This window comes from Neopsephotus bourkii, unplaced genomic scaffold, assembly GCF_033783945.1.
Source record: "Neopsephotus bourkii isolate Nb327-2 ecotype Australia unplaced genomic scaffold, CSIRO-AGI_Nbou_v1 NB_272, whole genome shotgun sequence".
Classification (NCBI taxonomy): Eukaryota; Metazoa; Chordata; class Aves; order Psittaciformes; family Psittacidae; genus Neopsephotus; species Neopsephotus bourkii.
The window spans coordinates 13271610-13298349 of record NW_026900781.1 but is presented as its reverse complement, the minus strand read 5'-3'; the positions used below and the strand labels follow the sequence as shown (position 1 = coordinate 13298349).

General features: G+C 39.9%; 1 protein-coding gene across 1 annotated transcript in view; it reads left to right on the top strand.

Moving 5' to 3' along the window:
* PHLPP1 (PH domain and leucine rich repeat protein phosphatase 1) overlaps positions 1–26740 on the top strand; it is a 140425-nt gene that overhangs the window by 92694 nt on the left and 20991 nt on the right. Inside the window, exons 5-10 of the mRNA XM_061346649.1 lie at positions 9947–10093; positions 10953–11183; positions 13136–13338; positions 14943–15003; positions 16805–16900; positions 20733–20888. Coding sequence (XP_061202633.1) covers positions 9947–10093; positions 10953–11183; positions 13136–13338; positions 14943–15003; positions 16805–16900; positions 20733–20888 — 894 coding nt within the window. The remainder of the gene's footprint in view (positions 1–9946; positions 10094–10952; positions 11184–13135; positions 13339–14942; positions 15004–16804; positions 16901–20732; positions 20889–26740) is intronic.

Here is a 26740-nt window from a genome sequence, read left to right as displayed (position 1 = left end):
AAAAAACAAAAAACTTGGCATGATGGAAGATGAATGAACCCAGCAGGTCTGCTTCACAAACAGAGCAGGCAGTTTCCAAGAGCTTTATTAGCACAGTCTGGAGAGGAATACTGGGTTAAATATTCTGTGAATGTCGGTATGTGTCTCCAGATAGCAAGTGGAATTTTAGCATAAGTTAGGTGGTGAACATGGAGAAATAAGGAATGTCTTTATTTTAATAAATTTTAATAACTTCTCTTTTTTAAATATAAGAAAGTGTACAGGACATACTTGATTATATTTTGTCCATGTACATACAGCTAATTCTGTTTGGGATTAGAAAGCATTTATAGATCATGTGATGGGTAATGTTCAAATGCCTGTGTTCTCTTGGTACTGCAGTTGTAGGAGCAGCTGAGGAGTCTTGCTGAAAGTTAATTTTTTTTTTTTTCACCAATATGAGCCTGAATGTACAGGAGTAAAAGAGTTCAGGTGACCAAATAAAATTCTCCTGTTTTTTGAGATTCTGCATCAGGAAAATCTGGAGAAGTGGCATGTACCTGAGGTGATGCAAAGTTGATTGTCTTGTTCTTCTGAGAGCTGGAACTATTCTGCCAGTGAATCATAGTTTGCTTTGTCTCCTTTGCTTTGAGCTTGTCAAGAAGGCACAGGAAAGGTCTGTGAACCTCTGGAACAAAACCAGAAAAGATTAGGAAGGTTGCACAGCATTGTTTCAGTGGATCAGAGCCAGTGCCTTGAGAGCTCCTGTCCCTTTGTGCTAACCTCTTTGCCACTGCTGATGTCCTCCATCCTTAATCCAGCACAGGTGTCATCACTCAGGCAGTGGTTAGCTGGAAGCTGCTGCCACTGTTCCCGTTGTTGTGTTAGTGGAAAGGACTACATGATGTGGTAGTTCCTACTGAGGGTTAGGAAGAGCAATGCCCTGATGGTTATGTTTTTGCCTCCCAACAGCAGCAAAAGCACAAGCCTGGCCCTGGAGTGCTCTCCCAAGCCATGTTGCTTCCTGCCCTAGGAAACACATTGCCAGCTTCTCCTTAGGGTGGGCAAACTTGAGTTTTACTTGTTCTGGCAAAAAGCCTTGAACCAACTTAACTGCTACTACAAACCTGCTTTTCTGTAGTGAGCAAATACACGAAACCAAGCAAGAAAGGAACCACTCTGTCTTTTTGAATTTATTAGTGAAGCCGAGTATGAAAGCATGTGTGAAGTAAGGGAAGATAGTCATTCCTGTGGACACAAGCTGTCATTTGTCTGACTTTTTTCTCTTTTTTCCTTTTATCCCCCCCCCCCCCTTTTAAATCCAGTTTCATAAAACCATTTTCAGATTTTGGGGGGGGGGGGTTGCTCAAGGTAAAACTTGACTGGATAAGCAAAGAGTCGTTTTGTTTTGTTCACCCACGTTCTTTCAAACCACTGCAAAGCAAGTGCAAAATCTCTGCTGTTCTGATTTGGTACTGTTGGCTTTTATACCAAATTCTCAATTGCTAAATTGTAGCTGCACACAGGGCACAGCACCAGTGAATCAAGCCCAGAAGTATTTAAGGCTCCAAAATAATGTACTTGGATGTTGTGAACAAAATGCATTGGCATTTACATAGCTACACTTCCTGGTACAATTTTTGATTAGAATCTGGTTATCAAGGCAGCCTAGGAAAATTGCTATAAGCAGCTTTTGGTGCCCTAAATAAATCACTTTAGGTGGTAATTTGACAAGTGCTCATGAATGCTGCATTTCAAAACAAGAGGTAGGTCAAAGGCAGAAGACAATACCAGCTTTTCAGCTACCCACTGAGTAGACTTAGAAGCAGCTGGCTTATAGTAATGAGATGCTGACATATGCACGAGCTTGGCAAATGCAGTCAGGAATGAGTTGGGGAAAAAACAAGAATTCCAACTTTTGCTTACGTGATTACTTCTTTCAGTTGTTAACATCATGTTATTAATTGCATTTCTGAATAAAATGTTTAGAACTAAATTGCCAGTAGCATGTAAGAGGTACAGAGCTGTAGGTGCACAATTTTTTCCTAGTAACTACATTTTCACTTGCTTTACTGTCCACTCACACTCTGAATTCTATTGCTGTAGATAATTTGCAGCTGTGAACTTGTGTAACTGAACTGTTCAAATAATGAAAAGGTATATAGAGTTACCTGTATTTTTTGCCTACTTTTCATACTAAGTGTAAAATAGGCAGTATGAAAATTCATCTTTGTTTCAAAAACAAACAAACATACAAACAGAACACCCCACAGGAAATGCTGGTACTTGTTCTTCCTCACAGTAGCTTTTCTAAAATTACAGGAAAGGGTGCTGTCCTTTTGGGAAGAGAGGATATTCGCCGTTTGAAAGATTGCCCAGCTGCTGCAGTATTAGAACTGGCTGACATGTTTTGTGATAATACCCCCATTGAGTCAGTTTACCTTAAAACCCTTTGTGTTTTAGCTCCGGTGTACTGGATATGGAGTGACTGAAGATATGCTTTTGTCTTAAGTTGTCTAAATTTCATTGCTTTAAATGTTGGTTGGTAGATATTTTTATTTCTTTTAACTGTAAAGAGTTCCACCTGTATGGTGTGTTCCCAAGCCTCACTTGCCCCTTATATACAATGCAACTTCATGCCTTTTGTTCTGAAATGCAAGCAAGAGTTCAAGCTTACTAGTTTTGCAGAGTACTATTGCTCTAGGTTTGAAGCAAATAAATAAACTGTAGTCTTTATTTACTGTTGCTCTGCTTCACTGGGCTAAGCATGCTTTATATGTAGTTGTTTCAGTCAGTGTTATTGGAAAACTGCTGGCATCAAGAATACTGTTTGCTTGTTGATACGGAAAAATAAGTTTTCAGTGTGTGGATTTTTAATATAAGCCTGTTGCAGCTTAAAAGCAAAAAAGGAGAAAGGAAGGATTAATAAGCCACAGAGTTTGTTTTGGTAAACAAAATGATGTTTGCAAATTTTATCTGAAGAACAAGGTGTTCTGGTTGTGGTTGTTAGTTATTATTGGTGATTATATGGCTTTTTATCTTAAGATCAGTTGGTATCTTTTCTCTCCCAGAGCCTCTTTAGAAATTAACTGCCTTCTCTGGCATCTCAGCTCGCACTCTTCTGGGCTAGTGGCAGTTTCTGGAAGTTACATCTGTAAGGTATGAGAAGGCCAGAGGACTCAATTGTTGATGTGTTTCTGAAATCCCTTGCTACTTCCAACTGCTGGATAGATGTTTTTATATGAAACCCCAGAATTTGAGGGGATCCTCAGTCTAAAACCTCTTTAAAAACCCATTTGGAGGTTCCTCAAGCTAAACCCTCCTTATAAACCTAATGTGCAACAAGTGTGTAATTTGGCTCAGAGAATACTGAGGTTCCCAGATAGGAAGGGGGATATTAGCAATTCAGCTGTGTGAACCCAGCAGACAAGCTTGCTAGAAGTCAGGGTGGGATGTAGCTTGATTCCAGCTTGTCTCTAGAGATTGAGGAGCAGGGAGAGAAGTCTCCAGCTTGACACTTGGTCTCAAAGTGCCTTTAAGTGCTCCTTGTAATTATTGCCAGTGAATGAAACTGAGGTTAGTGGAGAAATTTGGATGGATGGATGAATGTGTCAAATGTACATCTTTGCTCTTGCCAGGCCCCACAGAGCACTGACAGTAGATGCACTGGCAAAGATTTTGGGGGGATGGCTGTTTGGTTTGTTTGTTGGGTTTTGTTTGGTTTTTTTAGGATGCTCTTCTGGAAAAGAATTTGGTTTTAGATGCACACACTTACTGAAGTTATTTAAATGAATCTGGCTAACATGAGGATTGTGCTACCACAAGGAATGAAGTGCCATTGCATGCTTTGTGGTGTGGGAAGGTGCGGGAAGGTGCTGGGAGCTTTCTCTCATGCTGATGGTCTCAGGGAGCCTTGGTTTTATTATAGTCATTTCTTCTCTTTTGCTTGAAGCTGAAGACTGAAGCGTAGCTGTCTCAGCAGTAGAGCAAGAAGGAGAAGTTGACCTACTGTTGACAACCAGAGGTCTATTAGAAATGAGGTCCTTCCAGTGTTTGCTATATTCTGGTGCTACGTTTATTTTCTATGTTCTGTAGCCTTGGACTTTTTTTTTCTTTCTGGTTTTAATACTAAGAAGAAACTCAGAGTACATTCTTTATGTAATTTCACCACTTTTATTTTATTCAGCTTGTAAAGACATTGAAGGAAAAGTTTGGTTTTGTTAGTTCATCTTTCCAGATCTTCATGACTGGTTTCATTCTACACAGCTCCTGTGCACCTTTCTGAACTCAAGCAAGTACTCTCATATGGATACTCAGCAAAAATCAGTGACATTTGATTAAAGAAAAATAAATTGCAAAATCGTGTCACTACAAGTGACTGAGTGGGGAGGCAGCAAAACTGGTTTAATGCCTGAAACACAATGGATTGTTTTTGATTGTTTAAATTGGAGCAGTGCACGCTTTAGTAGTGCTAGAAGAAAAATAGATGGCATGGAGAAATACGCTATAAAATAACATTTTTAAAAATAGGGTAGTCTAAAAGTAGAAAATGCAGTTATTAATCAGATTCAGTTTATTGGAACTCTTAGGTTAAGTACAGCAGTATCTCTTCCAAATAATGCTTCAGAAGTAGTGAGCATATTTATGGAATTCTGTTATTATCAGCCTGCTCTGATTTACTTGTCTATTGCTTTCTGAGATAGCTTCCAAAGCAAGGGTTTTATTTATATATGTTTTAAAATGGGCTTCAGTTTGGAAGCTCACCCCTAGCTAATTTTGTATTAAAAACATAAACTTCCAGTATAGAGAAGGAGAATACTTTTTCACTTTTCTAGGAATTTTGTTCTTCCTCTGAGGATAGTCTTTCCCCCTTGGTGAACCAGTTTGCACTAGGTACGTGCAGAAATGCAGAACTGGAAAGTATAGTAATGTGGGTTCAGTTCATTTCCACTTAACAGAACATACATTTTATTTCTTCTTGTCTTTATGGTCTTCTTACCAACTATGTAATAGGATAAAAGCTTTAGTGATGTCTTAAGTTTGGAAGTAGCGTGAAGAATTTGACTGAACATCTTTGATTATTTATGCATTTTGAAAAATAACTGTCTAGGTTAAGGTTACTCCTTTTTGTGCAGTGCAGTCTGTTTTCTTCTTTCTTTTTTTATTTTCCACTCTTCAGTATAATTTAGCAATTAATTTTGGCATATAGACTCAAGTCTGTATGCCAGAATTGTTTTGCCTTTTATAGTTTTAAATGCACGTAGAGGGGAGAAATACCAGGATGACTGTTCCTGGTGTGTTGGCGTTAAGGGTAGCAAAGATAACAAAACTGCAGCTATCAGTCTGCTTTTTCCTTTTTCTCCTCCTCCCCTTGAGGTTTAAAAAAGAAAGGAACGAAATTATGTTTTCATTTATTTGTTCATGTAACGGAGAAATTGATAATTAATGGGCAAATTTATTCAAGTTTCGTCTGACTTGGCCAGAGTCAAGCTTCACCCTCAAACTAAGTGATCCTTTTTCCTGAGATGATTTTACTCCATCTGTTTTTTGTGGTATGACATGAGTTACTTGATGAACAGTTTTATCCAGAGAAACAGTGGAAAGCACCAGCAGAGCTCCTCCTGTGTTATCTATTGAAAACTCTTAAGTCCCCAAGCTGGTGAGTGCTGCTGTTAACCTCAGGTCGGCAAAGTCTTCAGCTGCAGCATCCAAGTGAATCTCCCCAGCTATTGCAGAAACTGCCTCGACAAATTTAGCAGGGTAAAAGGGCTGGAATAGTTCATTTTAACTAACTTAAGGTTTTCACAACACCACCAGGGAAGGCCAGTGCTATGACAGTATTTCAGGTGCTAAGCTAGCTGCTCCTTTAGGCAGTAAGGCAATGGATGTGGAATCTGATGCAACTGCAAAAAAAAAAAAAAAGCAGTAAATTGGTCCTTTTATTTCCAAGGAGGAAATTGGTATGTCAGGTTTACATGGAAATTCTCTTCATGATTAAGTTGTTGGCCAAAGTAGCAGGCTTTCATGAAGATGGCAAGTTGTAGTTGAGTTCCAGAGCTCATCATAATGCTGCTAGGCAAGTGATCTGCTCAGAAATGGTACTGAAGCTGAGGAGCAGTTGTGCTGCTGCTTGAAATGGTGTTCAACTGCAACCATAGCATAGTCATGAGGCAGCCCAAGTAGTGCAGAGAGTACTGGGAGAGTGATTGTTTTCTTTAAACTGAGTCCTTTATTAAGCCATGTCATCTGTTTTGGGTGTAGTAAAATACTGCTTTTTAATTGCTTTTGGTAAGAGTAGGGCATGAATGGCTTTATCAGGCATGTCTGTTGTAGCTGCATTTCAGTGATGGTGTGTGGCCAATCCGAATATCTCGTTCCCCCCACTCCAGCTGCAGTGTAACGCAAATGCTGTACTGTGTAATGGAAATTCCTGTGCTGTGTACATTGGGCAGATCTGAATTTGAAATTAGCATGTCAGATCATTGCTTTGCTGTGATGCAAACTTCTTGTTAGTCCCTCTCCTCATTTTGTGTATGTCAGACAAAAGCCACTCTTGATATGTCAGTTTCAAGATTAATTGAGTATTTTTGGCTCAATTATGGCAATTAGTGTTCAGTCATTGCATATTGAAACCCAAGGGTTGATGTGGCAACATTTTGCTCTAGCTTAAAGTAGGACTATTTTTAGCCAGATAAGTGAGTATTCATATATTGGTCATTACAATAGAAAGCTTAGTAAGCTAACTGAATGTAGTGTGTTGAGAGATGCTGTTCTTCAGGTTGACTTTTTTAACAGATAACAAAGTCTAGAACCAGGGAAGGAGGGAGAAGAGGAAGGAAAGCATATGTACAACAGATTAGAGATGAGGTTATTAGACTGTCATGCCTCAAACAAGCAATGTTGTGCCTTTTTTTTTCTAGCAATGCCATGGGGACAGCATCAGTATGTGACCATGCTTTTGGTAGAAGTAAAAGAATTGGGTGGGAGAAAACAGCAAAGATGTTGCTTGGTAAAATGGTTTTAAGCCCAACACTGCGAACTCAGCAGCAACAAAAAACTTGAGACTGTAAAATACTTCTGCCTTATTTATGTTGATGTTACAAGTGTTACTGACTGTAAATCTATCTACATATAAGAAGCAATGTAAACAATTAAGCATTTTAAATATGCAGTATGGCAGTGCTCAGTAAAGGAAGTTCACCGACCCGTTTGTGATGTGGATAGTGGGGAGTGGCCAAAGATGAGAGGTAGACTTAGACTTTAAGCAAATGCCTGCTAGTTTGGCTTAGTAATGTTCTCTACTAGCATTTTGTAAATGAGCACATTTACAAAGGAAGAAGAAAATATATGTTGTAAATATATGTTGTAAATATATGTTTCCTGCCAGTTGACTTAACTTGAATGAAGCTTATGGTATCTGACTTTCAGCTTTTCTTTAAATGCGATTGAAGAACAAACGCTTCTTTCTGGATTATTTGACATACATTTATGTGTGCATTTTCAGCTTCTGTATGAGTATATCCACTGGATATATATGAGTACATCCACTTGATGTACTATTACGCCTCCTCCATTACATACTATGTACCCGTGTTAACCAGTTTCTGTCTTTAGTAATTAGATTTACTCACAGAAGACCCTTAATATGCACTAATTAAAACATATGTTAGGGTAGTAGAAATGGGATCCAGATAATTTGGGAGGTGGTGTGGTATGTGGTGATTCTCCCCCCTCCCTTGCTTTTGACCTAGGACATTTATAGACCCCATGCTTCAGTCCTTTTTCCTCTGTGTATTAGCTTGATCTGCTGTAATTTTATCTCAAAGTTGTATTTGCAGTCTTCTAGTAGATTGTAATTTTCACTTCTTAATATTTTTTTTCAATGTGAAAATTGGAATGGTTGCATTTTGATGTTTATCCAGCAGTTTAGTTATTTGATTTAATCTATCTTCACCACTGTTTTTGCACTTACTTAATACTGGGGGGGGCGGGGGGGTGTGTGTGGAGAAGTAACTTCTAAAGGCCCTGGAAGTCTGCTCCTGAGAGCACTCTTGTTTGTACTAGCAGTTGACTTCGAGGAAGATTTTTTGAGCAGTTGACTGCTCAAAGTTGACTTTGAGGGACAGCTGTTCCACCACAGAATCACCCCACATTTCAGAGCAGTATATCTACGGTATAAATCTACAGTCATCTTCAGGATAAATGCAGGATTGTGCATTTCAGTTCTAGGTTCAGGATTTTTAAGTCATTTGTCTCTTTTTTTTTTCTGGCTAGCAGCCCTCGTTAACATCGGGTAGCTTACCCTAGCTCCTTCTTATTTCATGGCTCTCCCTCTAGAGATGCATTAGTCGTTGTTTCTGCATAGTAGTGTTTTTTCCCTGCAGCAGTAATTTGATTGCAAGATTTCATTTGATCTCCACCTAACTCTGTTCCAGACTTCTTCTGCCTCAAGCACAGCACAGTGCGTTCAAAATCAGTGATAACTTTGGCATGATTTTTCCTTTTTTTTTTTTTTTTCTCTTTTCTGCCACCATTGCACCAAAATACCAATAGGAGAGCACAGTATTGCCTTGCTTGCTGCAAGCCTCTGTAAGCATTAAGTGTGCTCACAGCCTGTCTTCTGTGGCAAAATCCATACTTTACTTACAGCCCCCATTGAAATATGACACAAAGGTGCTACTTACATGTTCATGATGAGTTTTAGTCAGTGACATGAGTTTGATTTAGGCAATAATAAAGGTGCGTGCCTGTTGATTGCAGTAGCTGGTAAGGACTTTTAAGAGCCTTTCAGTGTTAAAACTCTTTAACCTTTAATGGTTGATGCATTTTCTGTCCATGTTTTATGGCCGGGGAGAGCATATTGTTTTGAGGTAAGAATGTGCTGGGCTAGTGCAAAGGCTATGTATGGGTGCACTGGCACATGCTGTCAGATACTACTTTTATGTGAAATAGCAGCATTCATAGGTGCATTTTTGCTTCCATCACCTTGTTATATAAAAACCTGCGCTCACAAATAGAGGACTTGAGCATTAACAAAGGGAAAATCAAGTCCAAATAAAAAGCCAGAAAAAGAAACTTCCTTCCATCTATTGGAATCTGACAGAGATCTTTTCATTCATCCTTTTACTTGCCTTTAGTCGTACCTCCCAGTGGTTGTTAGGCAACGATAATAATGTTGCTGAACATGCAGGCTGACTAATTGGATTGTCCCCTTCTTAGGTTTTTTTTGTTCAAATGGTCTTGGTTGTCTTTACTGAGACACGCACATGCAAGTTGCTTCATTTGCTGATGTGATAAACCAAGGGGCTTTTAAGAGTACCATGACATGTCAAGGACAGAATTATGAAATCTGTGTGAGCTGTAACATTGTGCTTAATCAAGAGCTGAAGAATTTGCCTCTGTCAGTACAGTAGTTTTGCTAAATTCTGCTTTAGTTCATCACATTTCCTGGCTATATGCAAACCAGGCTGTTCTAATAAGAATTTCTGGTTGAAAGGCAGTATCTACTCACATAAATGGAGCTGAGCTGCACCACAAAATTTGTAGTTCAGAATTTCCTGCACCTTGTAACCAGTGCCAGTAGGGTAGTCTTACTGGCAAGAAATGTGTTCACAAAATTAATAATGCTTTACTACGGGATGAGATGCTGCAGAAGAAACTGTATGTATCATAAGGGTGGCAAGGGTTTGGTTCTTGGTTACTCTCACAGGAAATGCATTTAGTGTGTTGTTCAGGGGGGCCTGTTTCTCTATGCCAGGCTAATGTGGGTGAACTCTTGCTACTGGTGTTGAACTTGAGTGTCTAATAGTTTCCTTGATTGTTCGGAGTGCATAAACTAAAAATGCATGGGACTTGCATTTACATAACGAATCTTACCTTGTATTAATTATTGCAAGGTAACTTGGGGTGGTTTATGCTCCACTTATTTGTCTCCTTTATTTATTTATTTTTTTTTATCTCACTGTAGATTCACCAAGTTGAAGAGCCTTAACCTTTCCAATAATAATTTAGGAGAGTTCCCACTGGCAGTCTGCGGCATCCCAACCCTGACTGAGCTCAACGTGTCCTGCAATGCCCTCAGAAGTGTTCCAGCAGTTGTAGGCGAGATGCACAAGTAAGTACTTTATTAAAACCTCAGGTAGACAGCCTTATAATAAAGGCAACAAGCAGTTTCATGAAACTCTGTACATAGTCTTGCTATGAGAAACAGTTTGAACTTACTGGGTTTTGTTAGAGCAGATTGGCTTGTAGATCTGTATGGAAGCAGTTGTGAGCTGTGGATGGATGGGAAGCACACTTTGTGCGTCAAAGCTCTTCCAGTCCCCAGCATTTGACGCAAGGGTCACCTACTTGGTGAAGAAAATCTTTAAAATTCCTTGCTTATCTGCTTCAGCGGTCACACAAGTTGCAGTTCTGGAGTTCCTTCCAGTACCTAAAGGGGGCCTAGAAGAAAGCTGAAGAGGGACTTTTTGTCAGAGTAAGTAATGATAGGCCAATTTTGATTTTAAACTGAAAGAGGATAGATTTAGATTAAAGGATTTATGAAGAGGGTGAGGCACTGGCGCAGATCACCCCAAAAAGCTGTGGCTGCCCCATCTCTGGCAGTGTTCAAGGCCAGGTTGGACTAGGCTTGGAGCAACATGGTCTGGTGGAAGGTGTCCCTGCCCATGGCAGGGGGTTGGAACTAGATGATCCCTAAAGTTCCTTCCAGCCCAAACCATTCTATGATCCTATGTTTGAAGATAAAAGTGTCTTCATGCAGCCCATGTAATAGTTGCCAAGGCTTTTTAATTATTTGGTCTATATCTTCTGTAGCAGATGTTAGAGTGTTATTCCTTAAAAATTTTCTTTCTTCTGCCCTTTTGTATATTTTTGTCACACTAACTTCAGCAGATTTGTGTATTCATAGGAAAGAAATGTAATTTATCAGGTCACTCACTTCACTCTCCCTTCTTCTCCCCTGTTTTTGATAGCTTGCAGACATTTTTGCTAGATGGCAACTTTCTCCAGTCCCTTCCTGATGAGTTGGAGCATATGCGTCAGCTCAGCTACGTGAGTCTGTCCTTCAATGAGTTCACTGACATTCCAGGGGTGCTGGAGAAGCTGACTGCCATGGACAAGCTCTGTATGTCAGGAAACTGCATGGATACCCTGAACCTACAGGTGTTAAAAAGGATGCCTCATATTAAACATGTGGATCTAAGGTAGGTATTTGGAAAAGGGGAAGAATAAGTGGATGTCAGTTGTTGGTGTTGAAACAGTTTCTCCTTGGCTGGCAGAACAACCCCTTGGTGCGGATCTCTTGGGCTAATCCATGGGACTGTGTTTCTGGTGGTACTATGCAACTGACAGCACTTGCTCTCAGTTAGCACTCTTCTTTAATGATAAGGTAATAGTTAGGGGGATCAATACACAGGAAAATAAAATTAATATTTAATATTAATTAATATTAAATTAATATTTATACTGAAAGATCAAACAAGACCGCATAGGACACTGGTGATTCCTGCAGTTCTTGTTGCTGCAGTGTTAATATAATGTAAATGATAATCCCTGGCCTAAAAAGCCTTTGTCTGAAATGTTACAGATGCATGAGATGAAGGAAAGGACAGTGAAGGTTGAAGGACAAAAATGTAGATACTTTAATATTTCTTGGTATGTTAAGAAGCCTAGTCCACCATGGGTAATATTATTTTATTGATGCCCTCACAGAGCCTAAACAGATCTTTACTACAAATGGCTCTGATATGAGGTGGTTCTTTATTCTTACGGTCTTCTGCAATCAGCTGAGCAAGGCACAGTTCAGAGCCTGGTCCATGAGGTCGAAATAGTTACGAATTTTGGAACTGTTTAATTAAGCTGTTCAAGCAAATATTTAATGTATTGTACTGCTATGTAGCTGTCAGACTTGGCCATCAAGGAAGGGGCAGTGTAAGTTAAGAAAACTGCTAAAATGGATGAATTCTGAAACGTTATGGTGGGTTAAAATATGCCTGTGTTTTTATAAATGCTAAAGGCAGATGAAGTGGATTCAGAGTAGGGATGCTGTGGCTGAGCTCCAGCAGTGTGGCCTTGAGTTACAGCTGTGTAGTTTCAGCCCTCTCATTGTCTGCTGAGCAGTGGACAGTGATTTTTGGTAACACTGCCTGGAATAGTAAACATCAAAGGTGTTCATAAACTGTACTTCCTGCACAGTGAAGGGCTTTGCTTAAGTGAAATCAGAAGGAAGCACTGTTGGTAAATTGAAAATGGAAAAAGTAGGCTGTGGCATTACAGGGGAAATAGTACCTATTTTCTTTTACCTGGAAAATGTTGCACAAAGGGAAACTCTTTGAAAGCAAGAGCAACAGTAGAACTGTAGATATTTGCCCTTCTCCTCACTAGGGAGGCTTAATGGGCCAGGAGAAGTTACTATACTGACTTTAGTCAGAGCTGGGAATTTGAAACTGATAACTTCGGAGTGCTCTGCAGTCTCAAACATTGCAGGGTTATAGATAATATCCTTCAGTTGAAACTTCAAAAGTTGCTGAGTATTGGCAATGTCAGTGCGCTGCAGTGAAGATGTGATAAAACCTGTTCTCTTTATTTGACAGACCCACTTGTCTTGGGTTTTTGCTTTGTTTTCTTTCTGTGCCCATTTTCAGGTCTCTGAATTTGCTTGCTGTGGAACATGGTGATGCGGGAGGCAAATATATGGGAATTCATAAATCTCAATTTGGCTTTTCAGTAAGACAAGAGACTGTGATATCTGTGGGTTACTCGTATCTGCCAGGCTGTTCCAGCAGATGCTCATGATAGGCCAGCAGGAACTGTAGAGATTTTGTTCTTTTCCAAACTATTGGGCACAAATAACAGCCAGATCGTCTTTTATTTTTATAGACACAGTAATACACAACCTCGCAGAGCTTTTTATCAGTAGTTTTCAAAGTAGTTTAAAAAGGAACTTGATGTCATCATTCCTTTGTCATGATGGATAAAGTGAGTGGATCCATCCTGCTTTTAAAGTACCGTAACGAAGGGGAAAATATTTAAATCAACCTTGATGATGAACCTGGAGACATGCTAGTTTAATCCCATGCAGCTACATGTAAAGTGAGCATTGGTTTGTCAGCAGGAGCCTGCCATGCAACTTTGTCTCCCTTTTTTTGTCTGCAAGATTGAATTCAATTAGGAGATTGGAGGCTGGTGAAGTAGATTTTCTGCATCATGTGACCCAGCTGGATCTCAGAGACAACAGACTTGGGGAGCTGGATGCAACAGTTTTTAACAACGTCGAAGTGTTACACTGTGAACGAAATCAACTGGTAACTCTCAAAATCAGTGGATATTTTCTCAAAGCACTGTATGCTTCCTCAAATGGTAAGTGCATTTTCAGGGCAGCTCTGGTGTTATCATCTGATTATTTGTATCTGGTTCTCTGTAGGATGCTCCCGATGTAATCAGGAGGAATTGGGAGGCTCTGGACATGACACTTGGATAAAAGGGTTTCACGTGTGCTGTGTCATTTCTGACTTTCAGAAGTGACTTTCAAATAACATTGAGCTACTGATTTGAATGTCTGAAAACTGAAAAACTCAGCATTTGGGCTGAAATTCTTCTCTGTATCAGCCAGGAGGGGTCTTGAGGTTGTCAATCTTTGTGTTGTATTAATATGTTGCTTTACTAAGGTAAATAAAGAATTTATTGCTTCTCCCTGGAGTTGAGAATTTTCAAAGTAGCCATTTGTGAGACAAGCTAAAACAACATATATTTTTGCTATTGCCTCTAGATGCTTACTCTGGCCAGACAGCTACAAAAGCTGAGTAACTTCATTTGTATTTTATAATAAGAGTAATACAGGCTTTTCCACTTGAATAACTCGTGTTCCATGAATGGGATTTGTTTGATCTGTCTCTGGAAGCTGCTACTACTAAGCTGCTATTACTTAAAAACCTCAATTTTCACTACCATTATTATTTTTTGGACTAGTTTGGTATGAAATAAACAAAATGCAGGCTCAGAGAGCTGTGAATTTGATGAACATTCTGAACTGCCTTTAAAAGGCTGATATCTTAATGATATTCAATCCTGTGCCTTCATTAAGTATTTATGCCAGGATCTTTGTATCTGAGAGAAGTTAATATAATCTGAGCACGTGCTGTGCAGTTAGGGCTGAGAACCCAAGTCAACTCGTATCTTGCAATCAGCTGCCTATTTGGTCTTGCTGTTCCTCCTGGCTGTCCTCTCTTTTCATCCTCAGCCACCTTGTTTTAGTCTCATATTCCGAAGGAACAGATATGCTTCTTACACTTTCACATCAGTGGATTTCCTGTAGGCTTAAATAAATTTCTGCTGGTTTTGTTTCAACCTTAATGCCAAGCAATGGCTACCTAAAAACCTTAGGATATTAAATACTCCTAAAGCAACCAAATTATAACATTGCTAGCACTCGTTGAGGTGATACGAAAGGACTATAAGGCTTCCTGAAACCAGGAAATCCACAGGCATGCCAAGGCCTGTGTAATCTCCATGACCTGGAGGACTCTCTGGTATTCTGTAGCTTGCTGTTCCAGAGTGGGAAGTCTCCCTTCCTATGCCTGTGCCATTTTCAGTGACCAGTGAAAAAATTGGAGCAGGTTTGTGACTGACTATTCTGGGCAGAGGGTGGCAGAGATGAAGGTACAGCTCTTGGTACAAAAAAGGAAAAATGAGAATTTGCCACGCAACTTTTAAAATCCTCTGGTTTCTCCTCACTGATAGTTATGCAGTGTGTCATAGCAAGTACAGCATAATATAGCAGATGTGATCAGACATAATAAAGAGCAAAAATTCAGTTCACAAATGTCCAAATCCACAGAAGTTTTTTTAGGTTACTGACTTATTCTGAAATCTCTGTGTGTTAGCTGCTTAAAGTAACTCACGTGGAACAGCCATTTACGTGCAAATCTTTATAACCATTTTTTAATATTTTTTTTTTCTCCTAGAACTTGCTCACCTTGATGTGTATCCAGTTCCTAATTGCCTGGCTTATATGGATATTTCTAGGTAAGGCTGTGCTTTTTCTTGGACCTGTTAAATATACATCAAATTAGGCTTATGGAAAAATGACAGGCCTTGAGATACAAGAATGATTTTCAGAGTTAGGATGGGCTCTTTTCTGCTGGGCAGTTCTTGCCTCTTTCCTTTTTACAGATTTACTTTTCTATTTTTGTGGTACTAAAACATGCCTTTACAGTTAAAATTTCCCTAATTTAATGATTTCTTATCTTATAGAGATATAACATAATGATTCAAATGTGCACCAATGAGAGACATGTGCAGAAGTTCCTTTCTGGATATATCTGACATGTCACAAGCCCAGCAGAGGTGATGGTGTGAGTTTATTTCTCAGTTCAGCAGCTCCTGCAGCTCATGGTTGTTTTTTGCACTGTGGCTGCTGTGGGAACATCTGCAGTTGCCATTTGAATGCATCCGTAAATCCCACCGTAACAAGGGAGATAGGATAAGGAAAGAAATGGTAAAAGGGGTGTTCTAGTTTCTTTTACAAATCAGTAAAATACTTTATACATGTGCTTAATGTCTGTCTTATTTAAGAAATTACTCATCTGCACATTGAAGGGATAACCTTATTAACTAAAAAGCATGCTTAATGCACTCTTAAGCTGTTGAGAGTGATTGTAACAATTAGTGAGTTAACCTGGGCAAGTGGCCATCAACTTCTAAGTTTCATCAACCATGAGTTAGTTATTTGCATTGTGCCCCTAAATGTAACATACAGGTGTGACTAAATGTGGTTTATTGAAAAACATTCTTTGTAAAACTATGGTCTCCATTTAGCTGTAAATGAAATAGGTGCAGAATGCATGATTTTGATCACAAACCCCTTTTTGTGCCTCAGTTCAGTGATGGCATGCTAACTAAACGGGCAGAGTGTCTTCAGCTTCTTGGCTCACTTGAAATTAGGGAAATCTGAGATCAAAAATGAAGTTATCCAAGGATAAGAGGGGTTGGGTTGCTATCACATATTTTGGTTAAAGGCTATTTCATAAATAAACTATAGGATGAAAGTACATGAATGATCATGAACATTGATCTATTTTCATGCTGTGTTAACAGTCCTATTTCCAAACTTTAAGTCTGTGAGTGCCTGGATATTATTGCATGCCCAGTTTTGCATCTGTGTATGGTAACTCAAGTAGCAATTACATAAATACACATGCACATAATCTCTTCCATGCATTTTGGCTGCTAGTTTTTGTCTTTATGGCAGGATACATGGGTGCCCCACTGTGCCTAGCTGTGTGTGGAAAAACTTGCCTTTAAGAACTTAATTTACAGAAGGGTTAGTTTTGTGAAGACTAATGTGAGAAAAGGAAAACCAAAGATACACACAAAGAAGATTTTGCTCTATTCAGTGAGACAGCTGAAGAATGGTAGAAGCGTTTTCAGGCCTGAATTTATGGGGGATCGAAGAGGTGTGTTTCAACTGTGTAGGGCATGAATATGAATATCTTCTGAGAAGTATCTCCATGGAGAGATTTCTTCAGCCTCAGTACTCTTGATATTCTGAATATTTCTTCCCCAGTAATTTGGAAGCAGCTTTTTCCATTTTCTTTGTGGCTGCACATCTAGGGAGATAATTCTGTTAGCTGTATTGCCTCCTCACTCGACCTCGCTGCACTGGTAGTGCCCTCAGAGAAGTAGGGATGATAATAGTCTCATAGGAAACATACTACATAGCAGATTTATTTCCTACAGGTATCTGAATCTCTCTTGAGGCTGTATTATTAATAGCCTTTACATCTTGATTATCGTTTAGTTACACCTCTTTGTTGTTTATTCATAGGAATCACCTGGAAAACCTGCCTGAGTGGGTGTGTGACAGCAGGAAACTGGAAGTGTTGGATGTTGGCCATAATCAGATACGTGAGCTACCTGCCCGGTGAGTCTTGCAGACCAGTTGCACAATGTGGAACAGGATAAACAATTCAGAAATAATTGCTGATTCAGTGTTTAGCTTGTTCCAGTGACTGTCAGGCTGTTTTATCTTTTGTTTGATTTTATTTTTACCTTTTGGGGTGCCATCATGCCTCAAGCTTCCACCCAGCCTTTCTTCTTTTACTTTCATGCAAAGAAAGCGGTGTCTTTGAACTCCATGTGGAAGTTCAGAAGCTGTTTATGTGGCTCTTCAGGCAGGAAACCCTTCATTTTTAATACTGAATATTAAATATTTACAGCCGTATCTTTGCATGACAGAGATCCAGAACTTGTAATTCAGTTTAACTGTAGCCTAGAGACTCCAGTTCACAGTGCTATTTGAGGGATAAAGGGTTGAGAGGATAAAGCCTCATCAAGCAAGCAAACTCCTGCAAGTAGAGCAATCGCATTCACTATGAAGACGATCTCTTTTCCGGGAGTCTGAACTTAAAATGGATAAATACAAATAATAGGAAAGCAAGTGAACAGGAAGGAAAAGAGCGACTTTAAATAATGAATGGCTTTTATTAAGGTTTTTGTTGGTTTTTTTTTTATTATTTTCTATAGAGACCTGTTCCAGGGAGCATACTGGTCAGGTGCTGGTATTGAGAACTTTCAAGTCTCTGATTTCACTGGAAGAGAATGCCAGCTGTCATTCTTGGCTGCTCTGTATGCTTCAAAAGAGATATTGCAAAAGGAGAACATACTAGGCACAAAGGGAGAAATTATGTGGAGATGTGCAGAGCCACTGAAGACTGTAGACAGCTAGTTATGTGATATTACATATTTTCCTTAAAGAGCTGTACAGCACAGAAGAGCATCAGAAACCAAAAAGGATAGTTTTGTCTAGGTCAGGTGAATGGGCCATATAGTGCAAACCGGCAGTTTTAGTGTCAGAAATGAGGAGAGAATAGATTTCAGAAATGTGGACAGAAAAGGATGTGAGGAGATTTACCAAGTAAACTAACAGGCTAACATGCAGACTATTAATCCCTCTTTCACAAAGTGAAACTGTGCCTACTCGGAGGGGGGGGCAAAAGTTCATTTGCCTTTCATTTGCACTTCATAACAGCAAGGACTGTCAAGGCACACCGGATATCTTTGGGAGATTAATGATTAGCTGAAATGATGTACAGTCAACATCCCACTTGTCTCTCCTGCCATCTTATCATTAACCTCAGGAAATTGCTTATCTTGGAAAGCTCTTCTTTGTAGTATGTGTCTAGATAGCTTAGCTCCTAATAACTCAATTTTAAAGCCTGGTTCAAAACATAGTCTTTGAATGTCTGTAAAACTTTAGGGAAACCTGGGTCAGGATTCAAATGCAAATGGCTCAGGTGTATGGACTTACTGTTGAGTGTCAGGTAAATACTAGCGCCCAGTAAGTGTGTTTACGTGCACTGCCATGTGCTTTTCCTTCCACACAGAATAGCATTCTGAAAACCTGTGGAGTGAGTGCGCAGGACTCTCCTAGGAGGATGCCTGCAACTCTAACCACAAGTTCAAGCCTTGACTGACAAGTAGTTTCCTCGAAGGCTGAAGGTTGCACCTAATCTAAACAAACTACAGTTGATGCTCTGTGCATTTGCCTCTTGAAACAGAAAAACAATCCTTGAAGACAAAGAGTTGAAGCAGTTGAGATAGAGGACCACGTAGTAATCTTTATCTCAATGAAAGAAATGGGAACAACGTAAACCAGTCTGTAATGCAGTCATTTCTGCTTTAAAAGTACTGAAAAATAACAAAAGGCTACTTTAGCTATGCAGGAGAAATTCAGTGTCATAAAACTGATTTTGTCAAGGATTCCTCCAAAGAAAACTGAAATGCTTCAGTTAGGAGCTGACAGAATGACCTTTCTGTTACCAATGAACAGCTGTCTGTATGTATTTTTGTTCCTTTTTGTGTGGGTTTTGTTGTTTGGTTGTTTTTTTTTAAGATCTGTCTGTATTCAACATTTTGTTGCTTTGAACAGTTGCTTACTAAAGGAATTGGTTGAATGCTTTCACCAACCCATGTTTTCTCAGAAGATGCTGATACTGAGTGATGTGCTTGTCCTCAGAACTTCTAATCCCGCCAAAGCTTCCAGTGGGAGTTGGGCAAGTGGGAAAGCTGCCCGTAGGGAAGAGCAATCCCAGCATCCTGGTTCCCCATCCAGCTTGAGAACTAGGTGTCCCAGGCTCATCAGGTGCTTGCTTAGTTAAATGTGTGGTTCCGATTTCTTCAGGCAGCCCAGTTCCTTTGGTGCTTGCGTTACTTGGAAAAGAGAAAACAAACAGACAAATCCCTAAAGACGTGCTTAATTCGTCTGTATTATTTATAAAATAACGTTTTATGGAAAAGCTAATCGTTAAGGTTTTGGCCATGATTTGAACTTTGCTTGTTTTAAATGGCACTGCCCCCACCTGCTCAAAAGAAACTCCAAATAGGTAATGTTTTTTTGGAGACATTGTCAACCAGTTCTGGTTTTTCTCATAATGCTTGGTGTTGATGATACTGGCCAGTCTTGGTTAGGAAAAGCAATAGAATAAAAAGGCAAATCTGTAACTGAAAGAGATTTTTACAAGTAAAAGTGGGGTGAAACAAAAATGGTGAAATGACAAAACGTAATAGGTATACTTACCACGATATGGTTAAGCCTTTTCACCCTGTGTTGAGCTCTGGAATGATACAGCTGGCTTTTGACTTGTGTCCATGGTCATAATGCAGGCAATCCAGCTAACTGAGATAACTGTTAACACTGGCACACAGATACGGGAATATGACTGTATCTGTCAAGGGGAAAATACTTACTTGATTATTTTGGCACAATAATCCAATGACCTGATGTATCATAAGGAAGGATCAGGGAGGCTCTTTGTGTGTATTTGGGTCATTGTAACAGGGAAGATTTTGCTTTAATGCTGAGTAATTTGAGAGTCTTTGAAGCAGGTCAGCCTGATGCACAGGCTGCCAGATTAAACAGTTAAGTAGTGGCAATGTAAGACAGGTGGCTTAATTTGCTGAAAGTGGTTCCCATTCAAATTCAAGAGTTGCTCTGTCTTTGAGGTCTTTAGGTGCAGATTTTAAACTCCTTATGACATTGCTTATAGTATGATCTTATTTTTAGTATTTGATCAAAACAGCTGTTTGTTCTTGTCTTTTTACATTGTCGTCTTCTCCCCCAGTCGTGTCCACCCACCCCCCCAAAAAAAAATGGAGCAGGGGGATGGGGCTACAGGTCATCTATTGCTTGTAAAAGCTCAAGAAAGTAAAGCCGATTAGATAAATTTCATTTGCTGTGGAACTGGAAAGGAGGCTTTATGTTAGTCTGGTATTAACAGAAAAGGAAAATTGGGGGTGGGGAATTGCATTGGATTATGAGTCAGCACATGATGAGCACAGCACTATGGAGCTTGTGGGGTGACTGGTGATTTCACCCACACTCCTTCAGTTCTTCCATTAGCTAGGAGGATATCACCCAAAATGTGCAGTTTTATGCAGCTTTTGTTAGCCAGTTATATCCTTTGCTGTCATGCTTCTATAATCATGTTTTATACAGTGCAATGAGATAACCCTTTCTCACTGCTTTCACTCATGAATCATTCTTAAACCTCCTTTTCCCTGTTTCTGAACAACCTTTTCAAGAAGTTGGTGGAGAGTGGGAAGATATTCTTGGATCTGTGCGTAATTAATACCATATCTGCTAATCAGTTGGCTGAATCACTTCCTTGTAGTGAACTGTGATATTGCACTTAAATTCTCAAAGCAACTCTCTGGTTTAGATTTTTCTCATTTTTGGTGGTTTTCGTTTCTCTCAGGTTGTTTTACAATAGTAGCTTGCGGAAGCTGCTGGCAGGACATAACATGTTAGGAAGGCTACCAGATCGGCTCGAGCGAACGCAAGTGGAGGTCCTGGACGTGCAGCACAACCAGCTTCCTGAACTGCCGTCTAACCTGCTTTTGAAAGCGGACAGGTAAATACATAAAGAAACTTGATCATCACTTGCATGTGAGGAGTCTTGCTTTATGTGTTACTTCCTGGCTGAAAGGGTAATCTGAGGTTTCCCTCATTTGAAAGTTGCCAAGCCTTGTGTGGTAAGAACAGATGTCGGCCCAACTCACCAAAACACATTCTTTTTATTCTGGTTTTATTGCCTTATATGGTTGCTTCTTTTTCCCCACCAAGCTCCTGCTGAACACCTACTTCTTGAAATCTAGCTGTAAAGTAAAGCACATGCTATTTTCTACTACATACACTGAGATGGGTTAGTGGCAGTTGCTTTAAATACATATTTCTTGGACTTGTTTGATGGAGTGTGAAAGCTTTTTTCCCCTTTCAGTCAGAGGCTAGAACTTATTTATACCTGTCAAACAAAACAAAATCTGTGCATAAGGCTGTAAGAATAACTCAGTTATTCCCCTGTCCTTGCTTTGTGATTTTTTTTTTTTACGCTTTTTAAATGTTTGCCACTAATTTTGTTTCTGTTGCCACTTGATTTGCTTTCTGGATTCTTATTTTTATGCTGCTGTTTCTTTAGAGTCTTCATAATCCTTCTTCCTGGATATGAATGTATCCTGTAAAGTGGCTGTGATTGAAATACGGGATGTAGCATAGTCTGGGGATGGTGGATGGGCTTGCCCTGCTTGGTGTCAGTGTTCTTTGCAGCCCTGTGCTTCCACATATAGTCATGGGATTTCTGAGTGCTCAACCCATACATAACAGACAGTGAGATTGAGTATTGTGGGGTTTTATTTTGTATCCTAACTGTGACGCAAAGACTGTATAGTTCCTGAATTTTTGAGTAGTGGAGAAGCAAAAGTAGTGGTGATCTCACTGTCACAGCTCCTCCCCCAGTTAAGAGTATTGCAAAACCCCTGGTTTTATCCTGTTGTTCATTCTGTCATAAACCTCTGGTTAAATTTCCTGGGGTGCACAGTGTTGGGAGTTGGAGAATTGGGTTGGTGGTTGAGATGGTTTCTAAATAAGCTCTTAACTCGACTTGAGCAGTAATGTTCTGAGGAATTTGTAATTTAGCTTAAAAGATATCTTTCAAAAGGGTTAGGGTTACTAAGACAGGGTTTTGGTTCTGGAAACCAGTATGACATTTCAGCCTTCATTTGCTTTAAAGGACCTTTAGAGTATTTTTGTACCTTGATTATTTTTTACTTTAACCACACTGTTGCATACCTGTCCACATTCAAGTCTGCGTAGGGTACCACCTTTAGCGTAAATTAATTATCAGCAGTTATTCTGATGTTAATTTACTGTTTCAGTTGAGACTTTACATAAAAGTGCAGTCAAAGCATTAAAACTTAGCATAGTTGCTACTGTAATAATTGCAATTATCTGGCACATTTCTAAGTGGTTAAATTCATAGCCTGTTCACGTGGCAAGAACGTTTAACGAGCAGCTCTTATTGTCTTGTGGATGACTTGTCAATCTATTGTACATTAGAGATTGTATGAACTTCAGAAGTGAAAACTTGTAAAAAGCTTTTTTTTTTTTTATAGGAAGTTGCAAAATTAGGCCAAAAAAAATGCTATTTATAGGTCCCAGGTTGAAACTCCCATCTATGTACTTGGAAAGGAAAGAAACCCTTAAGTAAGTTTCAGAAAGCTACTGGCATCTTTGAAAGCAAAGAGAGAAGTAAGTTGTGTAAAAATTCTACAAAAATCAGATTGTAGTTCTAGGATGTAGTTTAGTGCAATTTTGACAATGAGAGAGAACCTGAATTTTTCCCACTGCAACTCATTTCTGCATCAGCACGAGTGTGGCCAGCAGGACCAGGGAGGTAATCCCCTGTAGTCAGCACTGGTGAGGCTGCACCTCAAATACCGTGTTCGGTTCTGGGCCACTCACTCCAAGAGACATACTGAGGTGCTGGAGCGGGTCCAGAGAAGGGCAATGAAGCTGGTGAAGGGTCCGGAGCACAAGTCTAATGAGGATTGACTGAGGAAACTGGTGTTATTTAATCTGGAGAAGAGAAGGCTCAGGGGGGATGTTATCACTGTCTCCAGCTGCCTGAAAGGAGGATGCATTGAGGGGGTGTCTGGTCTCTTTTCCCAAGTAGCAAGCCATAGGACACGAGATAATGGCCTCAGGCTGCACCAGGGCAGGTTTGGATTGGATATTAAGAACATTTTTTTCACCTAAAAGGTGCTTGGGCATTTGAACAGGCTGCCCAAGGAAGTCGTGGAATCATCCCCTTGGAAATGCTTAAAAACCATATAGTCCTTAGTGACATGGTTTAGTGGTAGACTTGGCAGTCGTGGTGTAATGGTTAGACTTTATGATCTTAAAGGTCTTTTCCAATCTAGTTGATTATCTGATTCATCTTCTTAAACTGAGCTACAAAGCTGTAGGCAGCTTTCCTTTCTTTTTGTGTGATGCCAAAACAGGAACAGGCTAAAGCCAGGACTGGGGGTAGATTTCCGAAAGTTTGCTAAAAGTGTGCTGCTAAGAACTGGATTTAAAAAAATATACTGAATAACAGTATAAAATGTCTGATTCAGGCTAGGGGATTTTTTTTCCCCTCTGCAGCTTTGATGTTGTGAAGCTTTTGAGCGGTACAGGGCAAATGTTTTCACTCTTCTATGAATGCTAGCAGTGTCATGTACCGTCACAGGAGATGAGCAGAGCTTACCCATTCTGGCATTTTAGCAGCATAGCAGCCTCCCTCACTTGTGATGATAATAGAAGCAATTGGCTTAGATGGACCTTTTCCTCCTTGTTGCCTACCCCTTTACTGTCTTGGCTTGCAAATGGCTTGTCCATGCTGGTGCTTCTGTGACTGCAGCAAAAAGGGTAACTGGGAAGGAAAACAAGATTAGTGCACAATGTCAGAGTTTTAAGTTTGGAATTTCCTACAGGAAACGTCTTCCCTTTTCTTTTCCAGTGTTCGCATCTGTCAGCAGAAATGGGTCTGGGCCAGGGAAAGGTGTTCAGAGGGTTTGTTTTGATTTAAAAAGGTAAAATGCTTCTCATCTCCTAGCATTCCCTGGGAAGCACAATCTGTACTGCCAGACGTGCCAAGAGAACTGAGTTTCCTGAGTGGTCTGCCATGGTCTCTACCCAGTGTGTGATGTTGTACAAATTACCTTACAGAACCTTTATCTCTCCATAAAAATATTTACCTTCTGAAGCCTTGATTTTTTTTATTTTTTTTTAAGATATTCAGGTCTGTGCTACTGACAGATGAGATACCTGTCTGGATGTAAGTCTCATGCTGTGGATTATAAACTTTCTCCTTCTCAGTCCTGAATATCTGACAAAGTGGGTGTGAAGTGCCTTGGGTGAACTTCAGCACAAGCACTGTTGGGCTTTGACATCTAAAACATCTGAGGAAGGGAGGGCAATCTGTGCATTGATGCACAAAGAGACAGTATCACTTTCACCCCAGGAAAAGGAAAAATACTGAAAAACTTCTTTTCATAGCAGAAGTAATAAACATTGCTTTTCTGCCTTAAACCTTCAAAAAGCAATGGAAAGGTGTGATTCCCTGCTGAAGAGTATAATTTAGGGATACTTTGTTGGTCTGATTTTAGATTAATTTTCTGTTTTAAACTGTTACTTAAGGAGAGCTTGAGGACCACCCTCTGAAATGTTTCTCTGACCAAGGCAGAGCTTGGTTCTGTTTATTGCACTGAAAGTATGCACATCTTGATCATGTTAGCAAGGATTTCTCTTATAGGGTGGGGATTTTCTTGGCAAGATGAGCGCCACAGAGGCAGCCAGATAATCTCTTCCTTTCTCATTACCAGATGCTGCAAAAACAGAGAATTCATGCAAGTGCTATGGCTTATGGAGAAAACTCCCAAGCTGAGTCCTGAACCTCTTTTTCACGCACCTGCATTCCTGCAGCCTTCCATTTCTGTCCACAGCTTCATCTGTTGTGATGCCTTTCCTGCTTTGTCCGATTCTTGTACAGACTTTTTTTACTGCTTTCCTTGACCAGTTTGCAGCACGGCCATTTAATGGCATGAAAATTGTTGTACAAAATGCTTTGTGGGTAAGATGAGCAAGCATTCAAAAGCCTTAGCTAGCTATGGATGAAAAGCAGTGGCAGTGGTCAGGGAGGTTTAAAAGTGGAGACACAGTGGTGAAGGGTTACGATTTCCCTCTTGCCTAAGCTTCCTTTCCAGTTAGTATGAATGTTTTCAGTATAAACCCTTAAACAACCATCAGACTATTTAGACCAGTTGTGTGGTGAAGACATAGACTGTGATGTGCAGAGCTGAAACCTTGGGCTTTGTTTTGTAGTGTCTGGTGGTGGCCAGCCTTGATGGCTAAAACAGTGTCAGCTATTTGCCTGTCTAGACTCTCCTCTGCATGAATCTTGTTTTCAGCTTTTGTCAGCTGTTCTTATCTGTTCTGATTCTCTGTATTTGGTTGTTTTGATTTGATTTAATTTGTTTGGGGTTTGTTTTGGGGTTTTTTGCTGGTGTTCTGGAAGGTGACCCAGTTAAACTTGCTCGTTTGATATTTGCCATTTCCACCCTCTGTGGCTTCTTCTTTTTGATGAAAGTATTCAGTCCTATCGTGCATGCAGGAAAAATAAGGGAGGAAACAAAGTCAAATGAATGCAGAGAGTTATCTGAGTGTTTGATGCACATACTTTCAATGCAGAAACGCTTAGCTGCATTTGTTTCTTTGCTGGTAAGTTAGGTTTTGCAAGCAGATATACTAGAAACTGGGGAAATCCCAGTTAATGAAACAGCTAAAGATAGGTTAGAAAGTAAAAACTGAGGAGACAGCAGCAATTAAATGTGGTTTTTTGGCAGTCCATCAACAGGAAGGGGATTCACTTGAATGTTTCCATCCTTTCTTTTTTTTGAAGAGAAGAAATACCCTGTTTAGCAAGGCTGGCAAAACTGCCTTCGTTTTTTCTCTTTCTTTCCCCCCTGAACACACTTAACTTACAGGATCCTTCCTCACACACCCGCTACCACAATTATAAATCATTTTAAGATTAGGCGATCAGAGATTGAGGGCATGTCTCTGCAGAAGGGACTGAAGAAGAAATTTTGTGTTTTGATTGCTCTGTGCTGATGGGGATCTTGGGGCACAGGCCAAGCTGGAGATTGTGATTTCTCTGCATATTCTCTTCTTGCAGCTGCAGTATTCTTTCCACTTCTTATCGGTACCTTCAAGCTAAGCATAGTGATTTTGATTTGCTGCTGCTTTGCCATTGGGTGCAGTTGTCTGTGCTCCTTTTAATGTTGAACATTCCTAAGCTTTTTGGAGGACTTGCATTTTTCAGTAATGGTTGTGTCAGTAGAAGAGTTTCTTCCTCTGCATTTGAAAGTTCAAATTGAGATCAGAATCCTCTGGGTTTAAATAGGGAATGCATGTGATTGCATATTGAGTCTGTTTTGTTGAATTAGATCCATGTCTTTGATTATAGCCTATTCTCTGGGACAGTGTTTTTTTTCTGTTTTGTCTCCTGGAGAGGTTAAATCCAGCAAGGGATTGTACTTCAATATCCCATAAAACTGAAGGTGACTTATTCCGGATGGGGATGAGTGTTTACATTAATACCCCAAAGGAGAATTTACACCTTGTCAAAGCTGAAGAATTCTGGCATCTTCTGCTAGCGCCTTCGTTTCTTCCTTAATCTCCGGCACTCTTTTAGTACTTGTTAATTCATGCTCTCCCTGCTATATTATACTCTGGTATGTGTGCAGGCTGCTGAATGCAGCTTTTTGTAGTGATGCTGTACTTCTTTTCATGAGCTTGTGGTATAGTGTGTGGGTGGAACTGGAAAGGGAAACAATTAATTTTGGACTGAGCTTTAATACTTGACATTCTGCTTCCATCTGATAAGCA